This window comes from Chlorocebus sabaeus, chromosome 22 (genome assembly GCF_047675955.1).
Source record: "Chlorocebus sabaeus isolate Y175 chromosome 22, mChlSab1.0.hap1, whole genome shotgun sequence".
Lineage (NCBI taxonomy): Eukaryota > Metazoa > Chordata > Mammalia > Primates > Cercopithecidae > Chlorocebus > Chlorocebus sabaeus.
Window position 1 is genome coordinate 87489588 of NC_132925.1, and position 23672 is coordinate 87513259.

Below are 23672 nucleotides of genomic sequence, written 5' to 3' on the forward strand. Positions count from 1 at the left end.
ACAGAATCTCGCCTTGTCACACAAGCTGGAGTGCAGTGGCGTGATCTCGGCTCACTGCAAGCTCTGCCTCCCGAGTTCACGCCATTCCCCTGCCTCAGCCTCCCAAGTAGCTAGGACTACAGGCGCATGCCATCACACTCGGCTAATTTTTTGTTGTTGTATTTTTAGTAGAGACGGGGTTTCACCATGTTAGCCAGGATGGTCTCGATCTCTTGACCTCATGATCTGCCCATCTTGGCCTCCCAAAATGCTGGGATTACAGGTATGAGCCACCACACCACCATACCCGGCCAATACCAAAATTCTTAACCATGACCTTAGAGTGGGACTTGGGAGGAATGACAACAGCCATCTAGAAGGAAGATCTCCAGATGGGACTCCAACCTACTTGGGGGTACTAGGGGTGCAGAAAGAATGCAGCCCTGTGTCAGGGACTGGTATGTAAGCCTCAGTAGGGCTGGAGCCCCATCATGCCCCTTCTGAGCAGATCAGCACAGACCAGCTGGTCAGGTGGACTCCATCCCTGCCCTGTCCTTCACAGAGCTGTAGGGAGAGTCCTAAAGGCAGGTGGTGGGGCTGGGGCCTCCAACAGCTGGGTCCTCTCACATCACTTAGGGCCCAACAGCGCACTGTCTCCCAAGTGTGCCAGGTGCTGCAGCATGGCCATCCCGCTCTCCCAGCTCCACCCCGCCCGCCTGCCCGCCGCCATCTCTACAAACATATGCTGCGGCTCCACACCCGGCAAACACCACATGCTCACTTTGGTGGGCAATGGCTCCCTCCCCGTTTGCTCACTTGCTTCCCAGGACCCCGGGCCCAGTACAGCCCCCTACCCCGACTCAAGCCCTGGGCTGGCTGAACTCCCAGGGTGGCCTTGGCCAGTCCCCAGGTCTCAAGCTCCCAGTAGGTGACATCTGCTCATTCCTTGCCTGTCCCAGGCCTTCATTCTACATAATGTGGTCTGGGCTCCCGTGGGCTGGCTCCAGACACAGAGACAGACAGGAAGCAATCCTTTCAAACGTCTGCAACGTACTCAAATGAGTAAGAAAGAAAATATGTACACACACACACACACACACACACACACACACACAGAGAAAGAGAGAGAGAGAGAAAGCAATAGAGCACAATATTCACAGTAGTTGAACATATCCCCAAAGGAGCACATGTGTGTCTTCTGTACTATTACTATTCTGGCAACTTTTCTGTAAGTTTGAAATCATTTCTAAATAAAAAATAAATAAAGAAGAATAAGGAAACAAAAAAGGAAGGAAGGAAGGTCCTTTCCTTTCTCCAAGCTCCAGGCTATAGGAAAAGACCTGGACCGGTGGCAGCCAGGTCACTGTACCCCTGCTGGGTGGGGCCAGCAGGGATTCCCTGAGGAGGTGATAGGGCTTGGGGAGGCAGTCTAAGGGGCACACACCTCTGACCTCTGACCCTTGTATGCAAGGTGGCACTGAGGGGCTGACTCTCTGGGAGTCTCCCTGTCACAGCTTTAGGCAAGCCCTCACTCCCTCCCCTCCTCCTACTCTCCAAAGAATGTGCTCTGGGAGTCTGAGATAAGAAGGGGAACTTCCCTTGGTCACAAGGTATGGGAGGGTGGCCGGAACTTCTGTGCCTTTGAGTGTGAAAGGAGGCTGAACTGGCCCGGGGGCTGCGCCTGGTGGGGCCAGAGGGATGGGATGGCCCTACTCAAGGCCATCCTGTCCTCCCTCCCAGCGAACACTCACACAGACTCACCGAGCTGACTTCCCCAGGCAGTGCCCTTGCCTGTCACAGCAGCACTTGGCAGCAGGAGGGCAGCAGCAGGGAAGTGGCTCATTATTTCATCCTTCATTAGCTCGGCATTAGGCAGCCTGAGAATTGTGGGGTGTGGAGTGGGAGCCTCTGGTTCTGTGGTCCCGCAGCTCCAGGCCCACCCCTTGCAGCCTCCTTTCCCCCATCCGCTCTCTCTCTCCTGCTTCCCTACCTCTTTCATCCCCACTCCTCTCCTGCCTCCCTGTGCTCCCTACCCTGCCCTCCTCCCTGGGGTGGAGGCAGGGCACACACGCTCCGTAAGAGGGGCTTCCCCTACCCAGTTCTCAGTCACAGGATACGCCCCTTCAACTATCCCCTCCCCGAAAAGACAGTGACACCAGCATCCTGATGTGTGGTCAATCATGGTGTGTGTCCTGGGTGTTCTGAGCTCTCAAAGAATGACTGGGACCCCTGCCTGGCCTCACAGCCCATCTCCTCTCCCCTCCACCTCAAGCTGCCACTTTAGAGCCTGGACTGCCCCAGAGTGGATCTGCCCCCCGCCCCCACTCCAGGAGGCTCTGGCTGGGATGCTCAGGGCTGGGGAACCCAGGGGTCAGCAGAAACCGATTCCTCCATTCAGACGCCGTTGTTTCTTCTCACGTCTTTGTAGCCTTGTCACTGGCCGCAGTCCTCCCAGCCAGCCCACCAGCCCAGCCCCTAACCCAACGACTGGCGGGTTTCCCTCCCTGCCAGTCCCCTTCGTGCATGGCCTTCTGCCATTCAAGTCCTATTGGTCTCCTCTGAATCCAGAGCCTGGCACGGGACAGGGGTGGGACCCCTCTGCCCAGCTCAGTCATCAGCCATTGGCCCCCTGCAACCTGCCTTTCACCCTGCTCTTCTCCTGCCCACGCCCCTCACTTGCCCACCACCTCCTCACCCTGTTCCTGCTCTCCCGCCCCTCTAACAGTCTCCCCGCTCTCAGTCTGGCCCCTCACCTCCCCTGCCCCCTCCCCATTTCCTCTCCCCTCCTCTACTGGCCCTTTAGTCCCTGGGTGTCAGGCTTTATCTCTCCGAGGGGGGCGGGCGGGCGGGCGGCAGGCTCGTTGTTCTCCCCTCCCCTCTCCTCTTCTCTCTCATCCTCTCCCTTCTCTCTTCCCCCTCCAGCCTCCACTCCTTCGCCCGCTCACTCACCCTCTCCCTCTCCCGCTGCCCCCCCTTTCTCCCCCACCTCTTTGTTTCAGCTGAGAACCAGCTCCTCGGGACAGTTCCCACACTGCAGTGCCTCTGGTGAGGAGACAGCGCCACTGAGGTGAGCCTTGGGGATCTGGGGACACAGGCATAGGGCGGCCGGAGCCCTGGAGGGCAGGCAGGTGGAGAGAATGGGAAGAATGCTTCTCTGCCCTGGGCAGTGGGAGCAGCAGTGGAGTGCCAGCTTCAGGTCCCCAAGGGGTCAGCAGGAGTGGGGGGCAGAGGTGCGGCCAGTTAGCCGCAAGGGACAAGGCTGGCCGGGAGCTGGCAGGCTCTGTTCCTGCGCGGGTGCCTGGCTTCTGTGGGTGGCCCTGAGCTGAGAGAGACCCTCAGGGGGACCTGAGAGGGTGGGCGGGGGCTGGGATGCCTGGAACAGCCCGCCCCTGAAGGTTTGAGTATATGCCCAGTCCTGGAGTCCAGGGCTCTGACCCTGCCTCTGACTGGGCTGCAGCTATTGGGTTGCTGGGTGCCAGCAGCGGTACCGTCCAGGGGACTGTGACCCTCACAGGTGCCTGTGCTAGCAGGGGGGTTGGCGGCTGGCTGGAATGTGCTGGGGCTGCTCCCACTGCCCAGGTGGAGAGTCTGAGTGGAGGGAGAGATCTTCCCCCTGCCACAGGCTCACAGGTTTTACTCCAAGCTACTGATCCCCAGACCCATAGAGCCACATGGCAAAGACAGGCACTTCTGCCTCCCCTAGGGATCTTTGACCAGCTCCCTCCAGACAGCATCCCTAGAAGAGCTTTGCCTAGAGTTGCAAACAGCAGGGTTTCAACCCAGAGCCTAGATACTCCTGCAGTCAGCTTCCTGGAACTGGGCAGGACAGGGAGGAACAGGGGCTCTGTGGATAGGGGTGGGGAGAGCAGGTGGAGACAGAGGCCTGGCTCCAATGAGGCTACAAGTGTGATTTTTGGAGATAACCCAGGGCCACAAGGAGATCCTGAGACTCTAAAGCTGTGCAGGTGGGTGGGAATGATCTGAAGGGGCAGAAGCCAAGTGCCAGGGGCCCCACCCCCTTCTCAGCTGGTGCTGGGGATGGAGAGGCAGGACTGGATAAGGGAAGAAATGTATGGCTCACACCATCCCAGGGAGGTGGGCAGGGCGGCTCTGCTGGCTGCTAGTGGAGGAAAAGAAGAAGCCAGCCCAGACATGAGGGGACACCAGGGAAAACCTTCTCAATGGGATGCATTTTGGGGGTCTAGCCTCTGGCTGTCTGACTGGGGCAGAGCCAAGTCCTACAGCTCCCTGGCTCCCCAAGGAGGCAGTGGTGGACCAAATCATGGTAAGTAGTGGTCCCATGAGGCAGAGCTGCTAAGGGCAGTGGCCCCATAGGACGGGGCAGATGGGGCATTTGCTTCTAGGGGCCAACTGTCTTGCCCTCTTCCCTTGGCTAGAACTTCCTCATCTGAACAAGGTGACAGCTGCCTTGCTCCCACCCCTGACCCCCAGAAATCCCTGGATGGGAGCAACATGTCTAGAGAGGTGGAATCAGAGCTGTGAGCATGAGCTGGTGTCAGGCTGAGTGTCCACCCCCAGCCCACCCTCCTCCAGCCACTACAAACCAGCCTGAGTCAGGAGAAGTGGAGAGCAAAGCCTCAGAACTGGCCCTAGCGGTTACTGGGGAGAGGTCTGGCCCACAGCCTTGGGGAGAAAGCCTATCTCTCCTGGACTAGGCACAGCTCACAACAACCCCATAGTCCTATTGCTCACACGGCAGCCTGCCAAGGTCATTGGCTTGCCCATCACCCAGGGTATGTGTGTCCCTCACCCTTGCATACCACCTCCCTTCCCCTAGCACATCCCAAATCCTCTTACCTAGCTAGGGATTCTGGCCTGGGGTTAAGCCAGTCCTCCCTCACCACTGTCTGGGCCTCCTCATGTCCCTTACACATGACCCAGACCCAGAGGGAGGCAGGTTGCCCTACCCATTTTCCAGAGATGTTGGGGGAGCCCTCTTCCAGGTGGCTCAGCTCACTCTGACTCCAGGCGATCATCCATCAACTCCGTGACCTCCTAGGGCACTATACACCCTACTGGCCATTAAAGACTCAAATACCATTCCCTGCTGGTGCCTGTCTAGTGCCAGAGGCCAGCAGGTTGCTCACTCAGCCCCAGTCAGTGAGCACCAAGGTCCCATTGGCTCTAACCCTGGTCCTACCATGGAACAAGGGGGCCTCCCTGAGCCAAGAGCTCCCTGAGATTCCCCTTGGAAGAGGCCAGTACTTCAACCTTCTTTCTCTCCCTCCCTGAGCTCCCCACTTGCACAGAGCTTTCCCACATAGATCCACCTGCCGCTGATACCTCCCTAAAGAGGCGATAGGGCAAGGATGTTTTCCCCATTAAACAGACGAGAAAACAGGCCTGGAGAAAGGAAGGTGGGAAGGCCAGGACAAGGACTTACCACCTGACTCCTATTCCAGTGCTCCTTCCAAGCCACTTAACTGCCATCCTCGTGAGATCCTACATGGGAGTGGGGTCCCTATGGCCACCAAAGTGTCCACTAACTGCCCAGCCTCTGCCCCCCAAAATCCTCAAAGCCCTGAGGCATTCCCAGAGACAGAGAGGCTCAGTTACTCCCAACAGTGTTTGAGCCAGGGCTTTCGGCCTTGGTTCCAAAACAGGCATCTAAAGGGTTCCCTGGGCTGGCTAAAGGCTTTGGAGCTGAGGCTGCATAGGGGAGGTGGGAGAGGGTTCTCAGAGCCTGTAATGCACCTCTCCTATCTGCAACCCCTTCCATCTCCTTGCATGCCCCCACCTCTCACCCTCTGCAGTAAGGATGTTGGCTCTCAGCATTAAAGTCCCAAAACAGCTCCATGACATTATTCCCTGCCAAAATCTTCATGAGGTTTGCCATTGCTGTCAACATGAAGTCAACTCCCTCGGCCAGGCACACTAGCCTCTGCCAGTCTTTTGGGCCTCTTTGCCCAACTTGCTCCTTGTATCCCCTACACTCTACACCTGTGTCTCCACCCTGGGATGGGGCACAGCACAGCTCAGAGACTGGTTGTGGGCTGCACTACACATTCACATTTATATATGTATCCATGCACACACACGCGCATGCACACTCACATACACACAGATGTGCATACAGATGCAGACACACATTTATGTAGAAGCCTACCACTCAACTGAGCATGGTTTTCTGCCAAATCACACACACAATGGAGCTGTCCCTCTGAGCCAAGAAGAGTCCAACACATCTGCTATGTGGATCCCTGGAGAGGCCAAGCATGGTTATGTCACCACCCCAAGCCCTTGAGGGGCAGTGGGGAAACAGTAGATCCCCTGAATCTGGCTGAGCCCTTGCTTGGCCCCAGGGTCTCTGAGCCCCAGAGAGTGGCAGAGGATAGTCAAGCAGGTTCCAACTAGGTTCTCATCCTCATTCTGTAGCCTTTATGTGAGACTATGCAGTCCCAAACAAGCCACTTTTTCTCTCTGTATCTGCAACTATAAATCAAATGGTTGGGACTAGCTGACACTGAAGGGCTGCCCAGGCCCACTGCCCCACTGCTCTTGGCTCATGCCAAGTGCAGAGAAGGGAGACGCCTGTGAGGGCTGCTGTAGCCAGCAGGGCCAGACACCCTCCATGGTGAAATCCTCCAGCTGGGCCAGGGGAAGCTTCAGAAAATGAAGATGAGGTGGGCACAAGGGCAGCAGCAGCCGGAAGAGAAAGAAGCCAACATCAAGGGAGGGGCACTTTAATGATCCAAAATTGACATTTATGGAGCAAGTAATGAGTCCTATGGAAACATTCACTGTGCAGGGTTTATCTCATCTCATCATCCAGACTGTGGCCAAATACATCCTTTCTTATCTCTGGGGTATCCAGTGAACAAATCTAATGGGTTAGGCTCACAGACTATTTGGCCCTATTGGGTCCAATCCAGGCCCTGGCCTCCCAGACCCTACAAACAGAAGTATAGGGAAGGGGTCAATGTAGAGCAGGGGGAACTTCCTGCAAGATCCTATCCATACCCAAAGCCCTCAGCAGGGATGCAGGGAGCCATGTGCCCTGTACTAAGTATCTGTGTGCATACTCACAGATGCATTCCCACTCTTAGTACGCCAACACCAACGTCTGTATACTCACACACCCACCAAACACACACACTGGGGACATGGCTGCCAGGCCCTCAGCCCCTGCCCCAGTTCTCCTATCCTGCTTTTGCCTGGAACTTGGCACCCAGTGCCAATACTCATGCTCCCAAGAGCAAGTACTGAGGCAGGAACTGGTTACGTGCAGAGGCTGCCAGAGGAGCACCAGGATACAGGATCATGTGAGGATCACCATAACCCTAGAGACTGTGACCCTAGTCAGCAGGAACTCCACAACAGCACAGAAGGAAAGGAAGTAGTACCCGTGCATCCCAGTGGGGTGCAAGCTCCCCTTTACCTAAACCTCCCTGGTCCCCAGAGTCCACTTACCATGTTCACCTCCCTCCCAATCCCCAGCCTGCCATGCGTGAGCCAGGCCCCCAGGTCATGAACCATCTGCAAGCTAGGCTGTTCAGAGCCCAGGTGGGGAAGGGAAACCCTTCCCAGCGGAAAGTCCCGCCAGCTCTGGCCCAGGGCCCCTCAACACCCTCAGGGAGGAGGGGAGGGCTGGGGTGGAAGAAGTGCCTGTAAGAGCAGCCCCAGGCCTCGCTGTTCTCTATGGCTTTTTATTCCTATGTGATTCTACTGCTCACTCATATAGGGATTGGAGCCGTGGCGCACGGCGGGGACAGCCAGCGGAGGGCTCTGATACTGAGCAAGGGAGCCCAAAGGGAGGCAGGACAGTGGCACCTCCCTCTCTCAACCCAGGCTGCTGGCCAGGCCAAGGCAGTCGTTCCTCTATTCCCACTTGCCTCTTCTCCCACCAGCGGTCATGGGAAGGGGTGTGGGCCACTGGACCTCATCACTGGCTGGACCCACCATCCCAGTGCTGAGACCCCCACTGAAGGGCTAACATCAGGGTCTGGACTTGGTCCCCAGAGGAGTGGCTGAAGGAACTGGGGATATTCAGCCTAGGACAAGGGCTGTCACAAGGAAACAGCACTGGGGGGTGGGACAAACTTCAGCTCAACCAGAAGTGCAGTATGTGGCTAAGGGCTGTCCAAAGACAGAAGGGACATCCATCTAACGAGGCCTATAAGCTGAGGCTGGAGAGGCCATGGTGACGGTGCCATGGCGGAGTCATGGTTGGGTGGGTGGCTGGTCACCACAGACTGCAGTCTTTAGGCCTGTCCTCCCTGGGGTCTCTGCTCACACACATCAAAGCTCTCAGGAGCCAGGCTCAACCCTCACACGCTCCAGAGAGACAGGCACAGGCACCCATTATGTGAGGCACATCCTGCATGTACTCAGTCCAGCAGAGGGGCGTTAAGAGTCCTGCCAGGCCCTGGCACTATGGCTGCAGCCATACCACACTCCTCTCCCAGCGGCTCCCCCGTGAGGCCTCACTCTGAGGGAAGGTGCACGGAGAACCCATGTCATGGTCCTATTTATTTTCAGATGTTCTCGCTTCACAGAAAGAAACAGGGTGAGGGGCTCAAGAGAGAGGCTGCCCAGGGGAGAAGCATGGGAACACTGAACTGGCGAAGGGGCTTGTCCTTGTCCTCAGGGGTACCTGCTGCCATGCAGAAAGTAGGGGTAGAGGGGAGGCCCCATCTGCTAGTCTGGCTGGAAGGGAATAGACATAGAGCAGAGGCCCTGAGTGGGAAGTGACAGCTAACCAAACAGCCAAGGCCAAGGAGAGGAGGGGCCCTAAGGCTTAGTGAGGCCCTGAGGACCAACCTTGCTCTGCCATCTGACCTTGCCCTTGTAGGCCTCCTCTGAAGTCTCAAAATGTGACCTATGCCATCACTGAGGCCGCAGGAACAAGAGGTGGGTGTCCATGACATTGGTACCTGTCATCCCTGTGTGCAGCAGGTGTGCCCCACCCTGGAGGCGGCAGAAAAAGGTATGTGAGTCATTGTGGGCTAGGAAGGTGGCCATGTCCAGGCCCTCAGCTGCAGCCTGGCTGGCAAGCTCAGGTGTGACCCAGGCCCCAGCAGCCTCTGTGGGCCCATCCTGCCCATCAGTGCCACCGCTCAAAAACAGCACATCTATTTGCCCCAGCGGCCACCTTCTCAACTCTGCTCCAACACGCAGGGCCAGTTCCTGGTTCCGGCCACCCCTGCCGGAGCCCTGCAGCTGCACTGTGGGCTCACCACCAGCCAGCAGGCAGACTGGGCCCCTTCCCCATGCCATGGTCTCCAGAGCCTCCTCCAGCTGCAGGTCTGGGATCTGAAGCTCAGCTGCCAGCTCATGGAGCTGTGCATCTTCCTCCACAGAAGCCCCAGCCATGGATGGGGTGAGGCGGGTTCTAGCCACATGGGCCAGCAGCCCGTAGAACTGGGCCATACTTTTTACATCACCCTGCATGGCTGCACTCAGCACCACAGCCTGGTAGCCAAGTGCCTCAGCCTGCCGCTGGGCCTCAGCTAGTGCCAGCACATTGGAGCCAATGATCACATTCAGGACATGGCCACAGGCGTGTGGCCCATGGGGGTCAGAGTCGGCCCGAGACAGCACAGTCTTCACGGAACGTGGCAGGGCTGCACGGAGGCCGTAGCGATTGAGGATATGCAGGCAATCTTGCACACTGTGGGAACTGGCCACAGTGGGGCCGCTGGCAATCACCTCCACAGGGTCCCCCACCACATCTGACAGGATGAGGCTCACCACCTAGGGAAGGGCCACCACACAAGGCTCAGGCCCACTTCCTCCTCCCCTCAGAGCCCATAAGGACAAACTGCTCCTTGGGTATCCACACACCCACCCCCTAACTCAGTGCATTTCCTTACCCATGGTTAACTCCTCCCACATGGGCTTGCAAAACACCTGGTCATGCAGGCACCTCCTCCCCATCTCTGGCACCCCTCCCATGATGTCACCCAGCCAGCCCCATAGTCTTTCACACCATGCCCCTGCCAACCTGTATGCTGTTCTAGGCTTTCACATCCCTGGCACATGTGGACCTGGCTCCACCAACCCAAGGCTGCCTGGGGAAGAATTGACTCATACCTGTGCAGGGTAGGCGGCCTGAGCCAGCCCCCCACCCTTGAGCTGGGACAGGGCCTTCCGAATGGTGTTCAACTCCTGGATGGTGGCTCCACGGGCTGCCAGCAGTCTGGTGAGTGTCTGCTTCTCCTCCAGTGTGACAGGTGGGATGGGGGCAGGCAGCAGAGCTGACCCCCCACCTGCAGAGACAATGAGGGTATCAGGCAGAGGGACTATCCCAACCCAGGGAACCAGGCGAGCAGGGGTGACAAGTCCACATTAGAAAAGGGGGTTTGGAAAGGTGGGGTTAGGGTGCCCCCGTGTGGATATGCAATGTGTATACAGTCACCACATCCTGGCTACTGGAGGTTGTCCCCTGCCTTGGGGTACCCCAGGTCCCAGGAGGCACTGGAAGAACTAACTACTTAAGAGACTAGAACAGGAGGCAGGGCAGGGGGCACACAATGGAAGATTAAGGAGAAGACTCCTTGAGGTCTGAGAGCCTAGCCCTAGGTGACATCAGTACAGACAACAGCAACAGCAGTGACATTTTCCAAGGACTCTATGGATGTGTCAGGCCCTGCATTAGATGCTCCCCGTGCACCCTCTCACTGACACCCAAAAGGTCAGTTCAGGGGGAGGACTCCACAGCTCAGGGGAGGCCAGATGACTAGTCCAAGGCAACCCAGGAATCACCATCCAGGCTCCTTACCACCTCCCTTGCTCCTAACTTCACCCTGTGACCCTGGGGGCTCAGATCTGATTTCTCAAAGACCTGATATTTGGTGCACCCCCCACCAACTGTCTTGGGCCAATGTGGTATTAAACCTGAGATCAGTACGAGCAGCAGGTCATCAGCTGTGAGTCCCTCAGCCAGTTGCCGGATGGCCAGCGCAGCCCGCAGTGCATCGCGGTCTGGGAGGTTGTCCTCCGCACCCTCGAATACCTGGACACGGCTATGTGGCTTCAGCAGCATCTCCCTGGGGAGGGAAAGGTCAGCGTGCAAGAGATGGGGTGGGCTCCTCTCCTCCCACCTCATCTCTCAACTTTACAGGTGAGGGGGGCATGAACGAAGATGCCCACTGACATGCATCCTGGGGCCAGGCCAGACCCAGGAGAAAAGGGAAGCAGGTGGGGAAAGGAGGCCTGATTCAGCCTGGGTCTGGGCCCAGGTTTCCCTCCAGATAGACAGCAGGAGGCGCCCCCCATGGCTCCTTACTGCTTGCTGGCGCGCTCCATGGCAGCACGGATCCCCTTGGGAATGCTGATCACGCCCTGCACAAGATGCTGGCCCAGTAGTTCCTCAGCGGCAGCTGCCATGCCCATCACAGCCTTGCCAAAGCCCACCAGGTAGACGTTTTGCCTCAGCTGAAAGCTCCGGTCCCGCACCTTCAGCTGTCTGCCACTAGGGTCCAAGGATAGTGCCCGGTGCAGCATGGGGCCCGGCAGCACTGCACCCACAGCACTCTCAAACAGCTGCCGGGCCTGCTCTGCCAAGGCCATGCTGCTGGCCAGCCGGGCCACTGAGCCCCGCCAGAGGAGTGGATGCAAGGGGGCTCGGGCCAAGCGGGGCAGGACCTGCAGGGCTGCAGCCATGCCCCACTGCTCTCAGCACTGCCTGGCACCCATGGCTGCCTAGAGGGAAAAAGCACAACTGAGGCCCTTGCAAGGCAAAAGACAGGAGGTCCCCCACGGCCAGTGGACCCCACAGTGGCTGCTACAAGAAGGAGCCATCTGATAGCCCCAGGAGACTTCCTGAAGCCCACAGCTGCAGGATCTCACTCATCCTTGGAGACCAGCCCTGCCACCCAGCCATGTCCTCCTCTTCTGCAGACCACATGCCGGCCCTCTGGATACTCTGCCTTAAGTCCAAGGGTCCTATTAGCTGGGCCCTCCTCCTAGGTCATCTCTTTGGCTGTGAGTTAATCATTGACAGAGGGAGTAATTTCTACCAGTGGGCTCCCATCCCACCCCTTTTCCACCCCCTGCACTTCTGAGCTCTTACCCAGGGGCAACGCCCCTTTCTGGCACTCCTTCCTTGCCTCTTTACTACCTCTGCTGCCAGGAGTCTGTTGATTGTCCCACCAACTGACCCCGAGCCCACTGACCTCCAGCCTACTCTACTTTATCTCATAAGACTGGGATTAGGAGGCTGGGAAGTCAGGGTCTATAGGAGGCTGCAGGTTTATCAGGTCAAGCCCAGAGCATATCCTCAGGGCAAGCAATCTGAGGAATCCCAGTATTCAGGCCAGTTCAGCAAGAGGTTTAGTTTCAAATCAGGAGTGAGGGCAAAGTCTGGCTCATGGTGGAACCTTAGGAAAGTCCCCAGGCACCATGTGAGGCCATGTGCCATGAAGCCCAATTGCAGGACAGAAAAGGATGCCCTTCTACCCACATAACTGGCCAGACCCAACCCTGCCAAGAACACCCCTTCTGGTTCCAAGATAACAAAAACAAGTCCTAGATCACACCACCCACAGTGGTGAGAGCCCAAGAGCTGAAGTAGGCAAAGGCCAGGCTCCCATAACTGAGCCCAGATAGCCATTTTCCCCACTGGGCAGAGTAAAAGCTAAAGAAGCCTTGGGGTGAAGGTCAGGAAGCTGTAGAGGGGTATAGGAACAACAAAGACCCAAAAGAGCTCATCTGTACTACATATGTACTATTGCATCTACTTTAATAAATGCCTATCATAAATGCTGCAAGCTGACTTCATCAGCAAGTATGGACTGAGCAGGGTAAGGAGGCTGGGAATTGAGCTTCCAGATGTATCTACTACAGGTTTTCTGAGTGGCTGGGACACATCTATTTCTCTCACTGGGCCTCATCCACAAAATGAGACACAAGGTGAGATGAACACTACACTCTCCCCTTAACACCCTCAGGCTCTCTGATACTGTCCACTGCAACACAGATCTCAAATACCGGTTTACCCCACACCCAAATGTGGTGGTTACTTCTAGACTCTGACCATTTTGTCTGCCTAGTTCTCAGCTCTCCCGTAAGAGAAGACAGCTATGCTTGACTTCTGTTGTGAAAGGGAACACAGAGGGCATCGTCATGGGGATTCCGAAAATGGGTCCAGTTATGGCCAGGGGGACCCCTGGAGCTTGCCCATTAGGCTTGGAGCTAAAAGCATCTTAGCAACTAAGACAGCCGGTCTTTATAGCCTGGGTGAAATCTGTATTTATTTCCCAGATGGACAAGAGCCTAGAAGATCCCAGTCTTGCCACTGGGTATGAGCAGAGGACGGGGGACGCTCAATGCCAAGGCTGCCAGAGAAAATACAGGACGTCCTGTTAAATTTTAATTTCAGATAAACAAGTAATTTTTAAAGTATAAATATGTGCATACAATGTTTAGGACTTAACAATTATTCATCGTTTATCTTAACTCAAATTTAACTGGACACGGCCGGGCGCAGTGGCTCACGCCTGTAATCCCAGCACTTTGGAAGGCTGAGGCGGGCGCATCAACTAAGGTGTGGAATTCCAGACCAGCCTGACCAGCATGGTAAAACCCCGTCTCTACTAAAAATACAAAAATTAGCCAGGTGTGGTGGGCGCCTGTAATCCAGCTACTCAGGAGACTGAGGCACGCGAATCATTTGAACCGGGGAGGCGGAGGTTGCAGGGAGCCGAGATCGCGCCACTGCACTCCAGCCTGGGTGGCAGAGTCAGGCTCTGTCTCAAAAAAAAAAATTAACTGGACTCTCTGCATTTTTATTTGCTAAGTCCTCCAATTCTATACAAGACATGGTCTCTCCAAAACTCCGGAGGGATCCAAAGCAAAACACGGAAACAGGAAGACTACCGGCCTTGACTCCTCCCCGCTATTAAAGGGGCCTGGCACCATTTCCGGTTTCCCGCAGTCAGCAGGGGCCTGGAAGTGACGTCATCCTCAGGTAGGGCCTTCGCGAGGCAAATGGCTGCCGCGTAATGCCCGGTGATGCGAGAAAGAAGGGCCTGCTGCCAGGTAGACAGCGAAGACCCTTCGTCGCCCAGCCCAGGGATTGCTTCTGAAGGTCATGCGCGCCCTGCCGGCGCAGACTTACCAGCCCACAGCTCCGGGCCGCGGCGCCCAGCACTGGAGACCGGAAGTACTCGCGGGTGGGCGGAGCGGAATCCGGAAGTGTGGGTGGGTGGAGCGGCGCTGGCGGCTGCGAGCTCTGGCTGAAGCTGGGGTCTGGAAGGGAGAGTTTAGGGTGTTGACTCCTTGCTGGCCACCAACAGACCTGGAAGGAGTCACCTTCAGTCCTCATTTTCTTAATCTCTACATTGAGGGTAATAATCCCCGCCTCACAGATTGCAGATTTTTTTTTTCGAGACGGGGGTCTCACTCTGTCGCCCAGACTGGAGTGCAGAGGCGCGGTCTCGGCCCAGTGCAACCTTCGCCTCCCGGATTCAAGCGATTCTCCTGCCTCAGCCTCCCGAATAGCTGGGATTACAGGCATGTGCCACCACGCCGGGCTAATTTTTGTATTTTTTAGTAGAGACCGGCTTTCGCCATGTTGGCCTCTCTGGTCTCGAACGCCTAACCTCAATCGATCCACCCACCTCAGCCTCCCAAAGTGATGGGATTACACACTTGAGCCGCCGCGCCCGGCCTCTCCCTTCCTTTATCTTGTACGATCAGTCAGCAGATACACCCTGAGGACTGGGCTGAGCAAACGAACTGAGAATCACTACTTCCCCACAACTAACCCCTTCTGGAGCCAAATTAAGTAATTCCCGCTCCTCTCCATGGTTTTTATTCCACAACTTATTAGTGTTCTCCCCTCTCCCACCATGGGCCACCAAATACAGCTCTGGCCTAGCAAGAGTTCCATTCCGCGATCCTCAAGCACATAAGCTGCATGTAAAAGCGAATGACTCTGGACCTTCCTCACTGTCCCTGCTCTCATGCTGGGCCCACCCTGAGCTGGCTGGATGCCTTCCCACATTCATAAGATGAGTCCTCCTCAGACTCCAAAAACACAAAACAGTTCACTGTTTTTACTGATGTTTTCTTATGGAGATAGAGGAGAGAGTTGCATCACAAATCACACACTTGATTTCCTAACAATTTTATTGAAACATGTTTCTTGGCAGGGCCCAGTGTTTCACGCCTGTAATACCAACACTTGGGGGGCCAAGGTGGGCGGATCGCTTGAGCCTAGAAATCCGAGACCAGCCTGAGAACATGGCAAAACTCTTATCTCTACACACAAAAAAAAGAGCCGGGTGTGGTGGCATGCTCTTGTAGTCCCAGCTACTCGGGAGGCTGAGGTGGGAGGATCTCCTGAGCATGGGAGGTAGAGGCTACAGTGAACCTTGATCATGCCACTGCATTCCAGCCTGGTCCCCTGTCTCAAAAAAAACCAACCAACAAACAAAAACACGTTTCTTTCGCCTATTTTTGAGGTGGTGTCTTGCTCTGTCACCCAGGCTGGAGTGCAATGGCACAATCTTGGCTCACTGTCACTGTACTCCAGCCTGGGCACAATCTCGGCTCACTGCAACCTCCGTCTCCCAGGTTCAAGCGATTCTCCTGCCTCAGCCTCCCAAATAGCTGGGACTACAGGCACCTGCCACCACACCCGGCTAATTTTTGTATTTTCAGTAGAGACGGGGTTTCACCATGTTGGCCAGGCTGGTCTCGAACTCCTGACCTTGTGATCCACCCACCTTGGCCTCCCAAAGTGCTAGGATTACAGGTGTATAAACAATTACAGGCGCCCAGCCTATATAAACAATCTTCACCTTTCCCCATGCTGGGGAACACTCATTGCCACTGCTTGGTGTCTGTGTTTCCCTGATGGCTGCCCTCACACTTTATGCTTGAATAAATTCTTTTAACTGGATCTCGAACCTTTTGATGATTTTTAGGTTGACATTAGAAATGTGTTTTTGGGCCAGGCGCAGTGGCTCATGCCTGCAATCTCAGTACTTTGGGAGGTTGAGGCAGGTGGGATCATTTGAGGTCAGGAGTTGGAGACCAGTCTGACCAATATGGTGAAACCCCATCTCTACTAAAAATACAAAAATTAGCTGGGCATGGGCCAGGTGCAGTGGCTCACACCTGTAATCCTAGCACTCTGGGAGGCTAAGGCGGGTGGATCACCTGAAGTCAGGAGTTCAAGACCAGCCCGGTCAGCATAGCGAAACTCCGTCTCTACTAAAAATACAAAAATTAGCCAGGCATGGTGGTATGTGCCTGTAATTCCAGCTACTGGGGGCGCTGAGGCTGGGAGGCTGAGGCAGGAGGATCGCTTGAACCTGGGAAGGTGCAGTGAACCGAGATTGCGCCACTGCACTCCAGCCTGGGTGACTCCGTCTCCAAAAAAAAAAAAAGATTGTTTATATAGGCAAAAACGGGTGCTGACCGGAATTACATTTTCCAAAAAAAGCTAACATTAATACAAGATTTGATTGGCTACCATTTATTATACTCGAAAGAGTTTGCTTAACATTCTATTGTAAAGAGGCAACAATCACAAGGGTCTCTATCTCCCACATCATCTAGTCTAAGTTTGAATGAAGAATAGGGAGCCTGGTTAATGTTTAACATTTCAATATAAAGGTCAGGAAGCAGCAGTCATGGATCAGAGAAGAAAAAAAAAAAAAGCAATGCCTCCTCAGTTTCCAGGGTTTAACTTTTCTCCTTCACATTATAAATTGAGAATGTCCTGAAATTTTCTTTTCTTTTCACACCCCCTACCTGCTCCCTCTGGCAGTTGCTACATCTCTCTGTAGGTCTCCAAACCATGCTGTGCTCTTGTCATGAACCTTTACCCTCCCCTGGCCCCTACTTCCAGCTCTCTCCCTGGATTTTTCTTTTTCATATATATATATATATATATACTTTTTTTTTTTTTTTTTTTTTTGAGATAGGGTCTCTCACTCTGTCACCCAGGTTGGAGTTCAGTGGCATGATCTTGGATCATTGCAACCTCCACCTTCCAGGCTCAAGTGATCTTCCCACCTCAGTCTCCCAAGTAGCTGGGACCACAGGCATGAACCACCACACCCAGCTAATTTTTTGTATTTTTTGTAGACAGGTGGTTTTGCCATGTTGCCCAGGCTGGTCTCAAACTTCTGAGCTTAAGCCATCCACCTGCCTCCGTCTCCCAAATTGCTGGGATTACAGGCGTGAGCCACCACACCCATCCTTCTCCCTGGATTTTTCCTTTTAAAATATGAAACTGTGTATTCCTTCTCCTAAATGATTTCCCACCACATCATCAAAACAAAGGCATCCTCAGGTGGAATTGCCCTCTTTAATGTGGGAGAGGTTGTAAATACTGAAAATTTTATTGTTTTTCCTTGGTTATAGTCGGCTGTCTTCATCCATCCATGCATTTATTCCTTCTTCAGACATAATTCAAGAATTTCCTGAGTGCCTTCTGTGTGGGCCAAATGCTGTAGCTGCTGGGATAGGTAAGAAGTTGTACTTTTAATTTTTTTTTTTTTTTGAGAGACAAAGTCTCGCACTGTCGACCAGGCTGGAGGACAGTGGTGATTACAACTCACTGTATCCTCAACCTCCTGGGTTGTAGCAATCCTCCTGCCTCAGCCTCTCAAGTAGCTGGGACTACAGGTGCACACCACCATGCCTGGCTAATGTTTTGGAGAGACAGGGTCTTGCTTTGTTGCCTAAGCTGGTCTCAAACTCCTGGACTCAAGCAGTTCTCCTGTCCCAGCCTCTGAAAGTGCTGGGACTATAGGCGTGAGCCACTGTGTCCAGCCTGGGCTTGCAGGGTTGCTTCGTGGGAGGGAAGGTCAGCTGTGTTGGAGGCAGGGTAGAATGGAGCTGTGTCCTATGTAAGGGCTCTAAAACACCTTAAAGCTGGGAGGCCGAGACGGGCAGATCACTTGAGGTCAGGAGTTTGAGATCAGCCTGGCCAACACGGCAAAATCCCGTTTCTACTAAAAATACAAAAAAAAAAAAAAAATAGCCGGATGTGGTGTCATGCACCTGTAATCCCAGCTACTCAGGAGGCTGAGGTGGGAGAATTGCTTGAACCCAGGAGGTAGAGGTTGCAGTGAGCCGGGATCACACCACTGCACTCCAGCCTGGGCCACAAAGTGAGACTCTGTCTAAAAAAATAAATAAATAAAATAAGCCGGGCACAGTGGCTCACACCTGTAATTCCAGCACTTTGGGAGGCCGAGGCGGGCGGATCACGAGGTCAGGAGATCGAGACCATCCTGGCTAACACGGTGAAACCCCGTCTCTACTAAAAATACAAAAAAATTAGCCGAGCGTGGTGGCGGGCGCCTGTAGTCCCAGCTAAAGGGGGGCTGAGGCAGGAGAATGGCATGAACCCGGGGGGCGGAGCTTGCAGTGAGCGGAGATCGCGCCACTGCACTCCAGCCTGGGCGACAGAGCGAGACTCCGGCTCAAAAAATAAATAAATAAATAAATAAAAAGGAAACACCTTAAAGCTATTTTTCTTGGAAGGAGGAGTTGGGTAGAGTAAAACAAAGCACCAGGAAGCAGTTCAGTTATGACTAGGCAAGTCACTGATGAGAGGCCACTAAAGCTGTGTATGTTGGATTGTTTGGGAAAGTTTTTAAGCCTTTGGAAACAGTGCTGTAGTTTTAGAGACAGAGGCCTTGGCCCTGAGACTCTAGGCAGGTCCTCCTGGCTCTGAGCAGTCAAGGCTTATCTGGGAAGATTCTATCCTTTCCTTCCAGACTAAGGCGGCATTGTTTACTAACAGTGGTCTTTGTTAAATGTGAATGATTGCTTGTCCTTTGCCCTGGAAACAGAACACAAGCTTTCCAGTGCTGAAGCAGAGTGTGAATTCAGACTTTAGGGCTTACTGGCTAAGTGACCCTTAGAAAGTTAACATTTCAGAACTTCAGAGTCTTCATCACAATATATTTCCAGTGCATGTAGAGAGACTCACTGTTGTTGCTGTACTAGTCCTGGGGTGAGCCAGCTTCATGGGTGTGACCTGTGCAGTCAGAAGGATGCTGCACTTGGTTTAATAGTCTGTTGTTGCCATCTTAAGATTCTTAGCAGTTTTTTAACACGGGGCCCCACAAATTGGGTAGTTGGTCCTGCTGCCAGGGAAAGATACCCTCTTTTTATCCAGGCCCCGTGCTCGGAGTCTCAGGACCTCTCTGAGGAATTCCAGTAAAAGTGGACATACATTAGTAACTACATTTATTATTTCTAGCAATATTCATGTATATCCTACACAATTTTCCATGCACACACTTATATTTTCTCTAAATAAAAATGGCCTACTTCATCCTTGTAATATTTATTTTCTTTTTTTTCTTTTTCTTTCTTTTTTTTTTTTTTTTTTTTTGAGACAGAGTCTCACTCTGTCGCCCAGGCTGGAGTGCGATCTCAGCTCTGCAACCTCTGCCTCCCAGGTTCAAGCAATTCTTCTGCCTCAGCCTCCCGAGTAGCTGGGACTACAGGCGCACACCACCATGCTTGGCTAATTTTTGTATTTTTTGGTGGAGACGTGGTTTCATCACGTTGCCCAAGCTGGTCTTGAACTCCTGACCTCAAGTGATTCACCCACCTTGGCCTCCCAGAGTGCTGGGATTACAGGCGTGAGCCACTGTACCTGGCCCTTATCTGAGGAATTTAGAAAGGAGCAAAGACCACCTGGTGACCATCCAACAGGCCATCCAGAGGCAAAACTCCTTATCTGCGGAAATTAGAAGTAATTAAACTTCCCTAGTATCTAAAGTGGGGATCTGGTTCCACGCCTCTTTCAACTTTTATAAGTAACTAAAATTTCTAGGCATCTCTGTAATGCCATGCTGAAACTCATTTTACAACCCTAAGCTCCGGCCTGAAGGTCCATAAATGCGCCTAAGGAAGATCCACCAAGGGCCCTCAATCCTCTCACTGGGGTGCCCCGCTGCACTCTTCTGCAGCCTTCTTTCTTTCTAAGAAATTTTCCTTTTTCAAACCTATACTGTTGTCATTAAATTCCTTTTGCCAACCTGTGAGGCGACCACTTCCCGGTGCTGGAGCTCAGACACCTCACCAGGCATTTTGTGTTCCAGTGTTCTGCTTTTCATCTTTGGCAATTAAGCGCATGCACACACACGCGCGTGCGCGCGCAACTGTCCCAAAGGAGAGTCACCTGATTCTAGTTATTGCAAGGGCTGTGTAAGCTCACACACACACACACGCAGCTGTCCCAAAGAAGAGAATCACCTGATTCTAGTTATTCCAAGGGTTATGTGAGAAGTTAGTCTATCTCTAGAGAAGCCCTGCTGCTGGGCACTGGAGCTCAGAAATTTATCTCAAAGAATTAGCATTCATAAGGAGCTCTCTGTTTTGGAAAGAGGATACATTGTTTAGGACAGTTTCCATTTTCAATTGTGTAGCATGAAACAGAAAAATTTAATGGGCCAGTCAAGTATCTGGAATCCTTTGGATAAATTAATTTATTCAATTAATCCATACTGAGCTCTGGCTGGACTCTGGACAAAATGGGAAGCAAAATTACTTTACAACCATATAATAGAATACTATGTAGCCATTCAAAATGATTGTATCGATATTTATTGACCTGGAATATGTTCATAGTATGGGTAAAGTTATAAACAATATATTATGAATCCATTAAAAATATATTTCAGGGACTGGCTGGGTGTGGTGGCTCACGCCTGTAATCCCAGCACTTCGGGAGGCTGAGGCAGGCAGATCACCTGAGGTCAGGAGTTCAAGACCAGCCAGGCCCACATGATTAAACCTCATCTGTACTAAAAATATAAAAATTAGCTGGGCATGGTGGCAGGCACCAATAGAAGGCTGAGGCAGGACAATCACTTGAACCCACGAGGTGGAGGTTACAGTGAGCTGAGCGCATGCCACTGCACTCCAGCCTGGGTGACAGAGCAGAAAAAATAAATACATAAATAAATAAATGAAAAAATCAGAAAGGTTCTACATCAAAATGGTAAATTTTATGTTATATATATTTCACTATAATAACAGACTGTAACAGTGGCTATCTCTGGATCCCACGTTTTTATTATTTGTATTTTTTAGTTTTTTTGCAATGAATATGTGACAAGTAAAATGACTACAAATAAAAGGAAATATAAAAAATTAAGTCTGATGCTCTTTTAAAGGCCATCTGATTCACTCCTGACTGCAGCTTTCTCTCCATCCACCCATCCAGATCTGGAGCCGGCTTTCTGGGTCACTTTTTAAAGTCCATCTTTTCTTTTTTTTTTTTTTGAGACGGAGTCTTGCTCTGTTGCCCAGTGCAGTGGTATGATCTCGGCTTACTACAACCTCCACCTCCTGGGTTCAGGCAATTCTCCTGCCTCAGCCTCCCAAGGAGCTGGGATTACAGGTGCCCACCACTGTGCCCAGCAAATTTTTGTATTTTTAGTAGAGACAGGGTTTCACCATTTTGGCCAGGCTGGTTTCGAACTCCCGACCTTGTGATCCACCCACCTCGGCCCCCCAAAGTGCCACCGCACCTGGCCTAAAGTCTATCCTTTAAGGCAACCATGCTGTTGGGCTGGAAGCCAGGAGAGCCCCACTATAATAGGGCAGGGAGCCAGGCTAGGAATTGGAAACAGTAAGAATGTGAAACAGGATAAGCATTTGAAGACCCTCTTAAAAACGAAAAAAAAAAAAAGACTGCATTCCAAAAATAATGCAGAAAGGCAAGTCTTGGGAGGAAGGTTTGGTCTTAACGGTGAAATCTGGAAAAGGTATAGGAAGTACAATACTTGAAAGATACCCTGAAGATTTCTTTTGGCCGGCAACATGCAGTAGATTACAGCTGTTTCTGTGGTTATTTTTGTAGATTAACATGGACCAAAATACGGCATCATCTTACTGGGCGCGTTCACTTCCCGACAGTTCCAGAACATGGCACTCGATCTGTCCTTGTTGCCTTCTAAACTATTCGAAGCAGACTCTGTATCAGCCTTTCTAGCTTCTGAAATAAAGGCACAGGAATTACAGGGAAGCAGAGTGAGTGATCTGGGGCGTGGAGGGTTTTTCTTCCATTGCTGTGCAGTTTGGAAAGTTGCCATCTATTCAGGTTTCACTCAAACCGGCTTTTTCCAGACCCCAGAACAAATTGTAGCGAGAAGCTCTGCTCTTTGTCAGGAGGCAGTTATACCCCAGACTTAGCCAGGAACTTGCCCTCTTCCCTTAGAGAACAACTTCTCTTTATGTATAAGGATCCTGGCTCTCCTTTTACCCAGGGGGTTGGGATACAGCCTCTAAGTTCTTTCTAGAAAGACCCTAGCTGTCCCAGGGTTTCCATTTTGTTTTTTACCATTGCACAGGTCTCTGGATATCACACCTTCCTAATAGCGACTGAAATGTCTCGTAGCCTTTCCTTGTTTTTGTTTCTCTTTAGCTAAAGAAAGCAAAAATAAATAATCCCCATCTCCACTGTTGGAAACCCCAGGCTTTTTAACCTCTGGAAGAGCTTCACACAAGATAGAGATCTGTGAAGCTACATAGGTTGGCACTGAGTTTAACCCTTTGCCCATAAAGTTAAGGTTAGGAAGCTTGGTTCCTATTTTCTGTTCAAATACTGTTTTCCTTTGTTAGAGATAAACTTCTTTTAAGGCTAAGAATCACTTATATGATAGAACCTTTAGAATAATCCTGTTGACTACAAACAGGATAGTGCAACTCTTCCATATCTTGAATGTGGTGGTGATTGCATGACTCTGTTATGGGTGTTAGAACATAAAACTAGCCACTAAAAAGGCTAATTTTTGGAGGGAGACCGTCTGCTCTGTCGTCCAGGCTGGAATGCAGTGGCACGATTTCGGCTCACTGCAGCCTCCCCCTTTCTCAATTCTCGTGCCTCAGCCGCGCCATCATGCCCGGCTAATTTTTTGTATTTTAGTAGAGATGGGGTTTTGTCATGTTGGCCAGGCTGGTCTCAAAATCCTGAGCTCAAGCGATCATCCTGCCTCGGCCTCCCAAAGAGGTACGGGTTGGAAAGGCGTGAGCCACCGCGCCCGGCCCAAGGCGGCTGATTTTTACTGTACCTAAAGTCTACCTCGATTAAGAACACCAGGCCGGGTGGGGGTGGCGGGCGGACTGCCTGATGTCAGGAGTTCGAGACCAGCCTGGCCAACATGGTGAAACCCCGTCTCTTCTAAAAATACAAAATTAGCAGGCGTGGTGGCGCGCGCCTGTAAGCCCAGTTGCACGGGAGGCTGAGGCAGGAGAATCCCTTGAACCCGGGATGCGGAGGTTGTGGTGAGCCGAGATAGCGCAACTGAGCGACAAAGCGAGAGACTCCATCTCAAAAAAAAAAAAAAAAAAAAGAGGTCGAAGCTGTCTAAGCGGGCGCTGCTGTGGACTAGCGGTCAAGCCTGCCCGCGAGCGGCTCACCTGATTCACCCCCAAAACCGGCCTCCAGCGGCGTACGCGACCCTGCAGTACCCCCTCCCACGCGGCTTGTGGTCGGGAAGCCTGCAGGAAGCGCCAGAGCCTTCGCAGGGGTTGCAGTCTCGCGCAAGGGCCCTCAGCTCCCAACGCACCCGCAACCTTCCGACACCCGGAGAAGGCCCCGCGCGTCTGAGCTCCTCCTTGCCAGCAGCCAGCCCTGCCACTACACTCAGCCGCGGCCGCGCTGACGTCACCACCCGCTCCCGGCCTCGCGAGGCCGTTCCCGCCCCGCCCCCTTTCCCGGCGTGCGCCGCGGCTAAGGCTCCTCG

The 23672-nt window shown here is 53.0% G+C and overlaps 1 protein-coding gene and 2 long non-coding RNA genes across 7 annotated transcripts; 1 reads left to right on the plus strand and 2 right to left on the minus strand.

Annotated features, from left to right (window-relative positions):
• The first annotated feature begins 2833 nt into the window (after window positions 1–2833).
• On the plus strand, window positions 2834–21947 carry LOC103227723 (uncharacterized). Of its 3 annotated transcripts, none has more exons than XR_012090633.1 (5): window positions 2834–3046; window positions 8792–8926; window positions 9960–10141; window positions 17320–17423; window positions 21788–21947. It is a non-coding gene; the product is annotated as an uncharacterized lncRNA (long non-coding RNA). The 3 variants fall into 3 exon arrangements; XR_495233.3 differs by having other exon boundaries at window positions 2835–3046; window positions 17361–17423; XR_012090634.1 differs by lacking the exons at window positions 17320–17423; window positions 21788–21947 and adding an exon at window positions 13204–13348 and having other exon boundaries at window positions 2837–3046.
• GLYCTK (glycerate kinase) lies at window positions 8452–14177 on the minus strand. 3 transcript variants are annotated; one of them, XM_073010104.1, is made up of 5 exons: window positions 14060–14177; window positions 11228–11413; window positions 10837–10988; window positions 10033–10208; window positions 8452–9693 (listed from the first exon to the last, which is right to left on the minus strand). In XM_073010104.1, exons 2-5 carry the CDS (start codon window positions 11332–11334, stop codon window positions 8827–8829), a joined length of 1302 nt encoding a protein of 433 aa, XP_072866205.1. In that variant the 5' UTR covers window positions 11335–11413; window positions 14060–14177; the 3' UTR covers window positions 8452–8826. The 3 variants fall into 3 exon arrangements, with proteins under 3 accessions (XP_072866205.1, XP_007982671.3, XP_037859773.2); XM_007984480.3 differs by having other exon boundaries at window positions 11228–11643; window positions 14060–14124; XM_038003845.2 differs by lacking the exon at window positions 10033–10208 and having other exon boundaries at window positions 9400–9693; window positions 11228–14110.
• LOC140709854 (uncharacterized) lies at window positions 20502–23570 on the minus strand. Its single transcript, XR_012090635.1, has 2 exons — window positions 23347–23570; window positions 20502–21922 (listed from the first exon to the last, which is right to left on the minus strand). It is a non-coding gene; the product is annotated as an uncharacterized lncRNA (long non-coding RNA).
• Window positions 23571–23672: the final 102 nt, after the last annotated feature.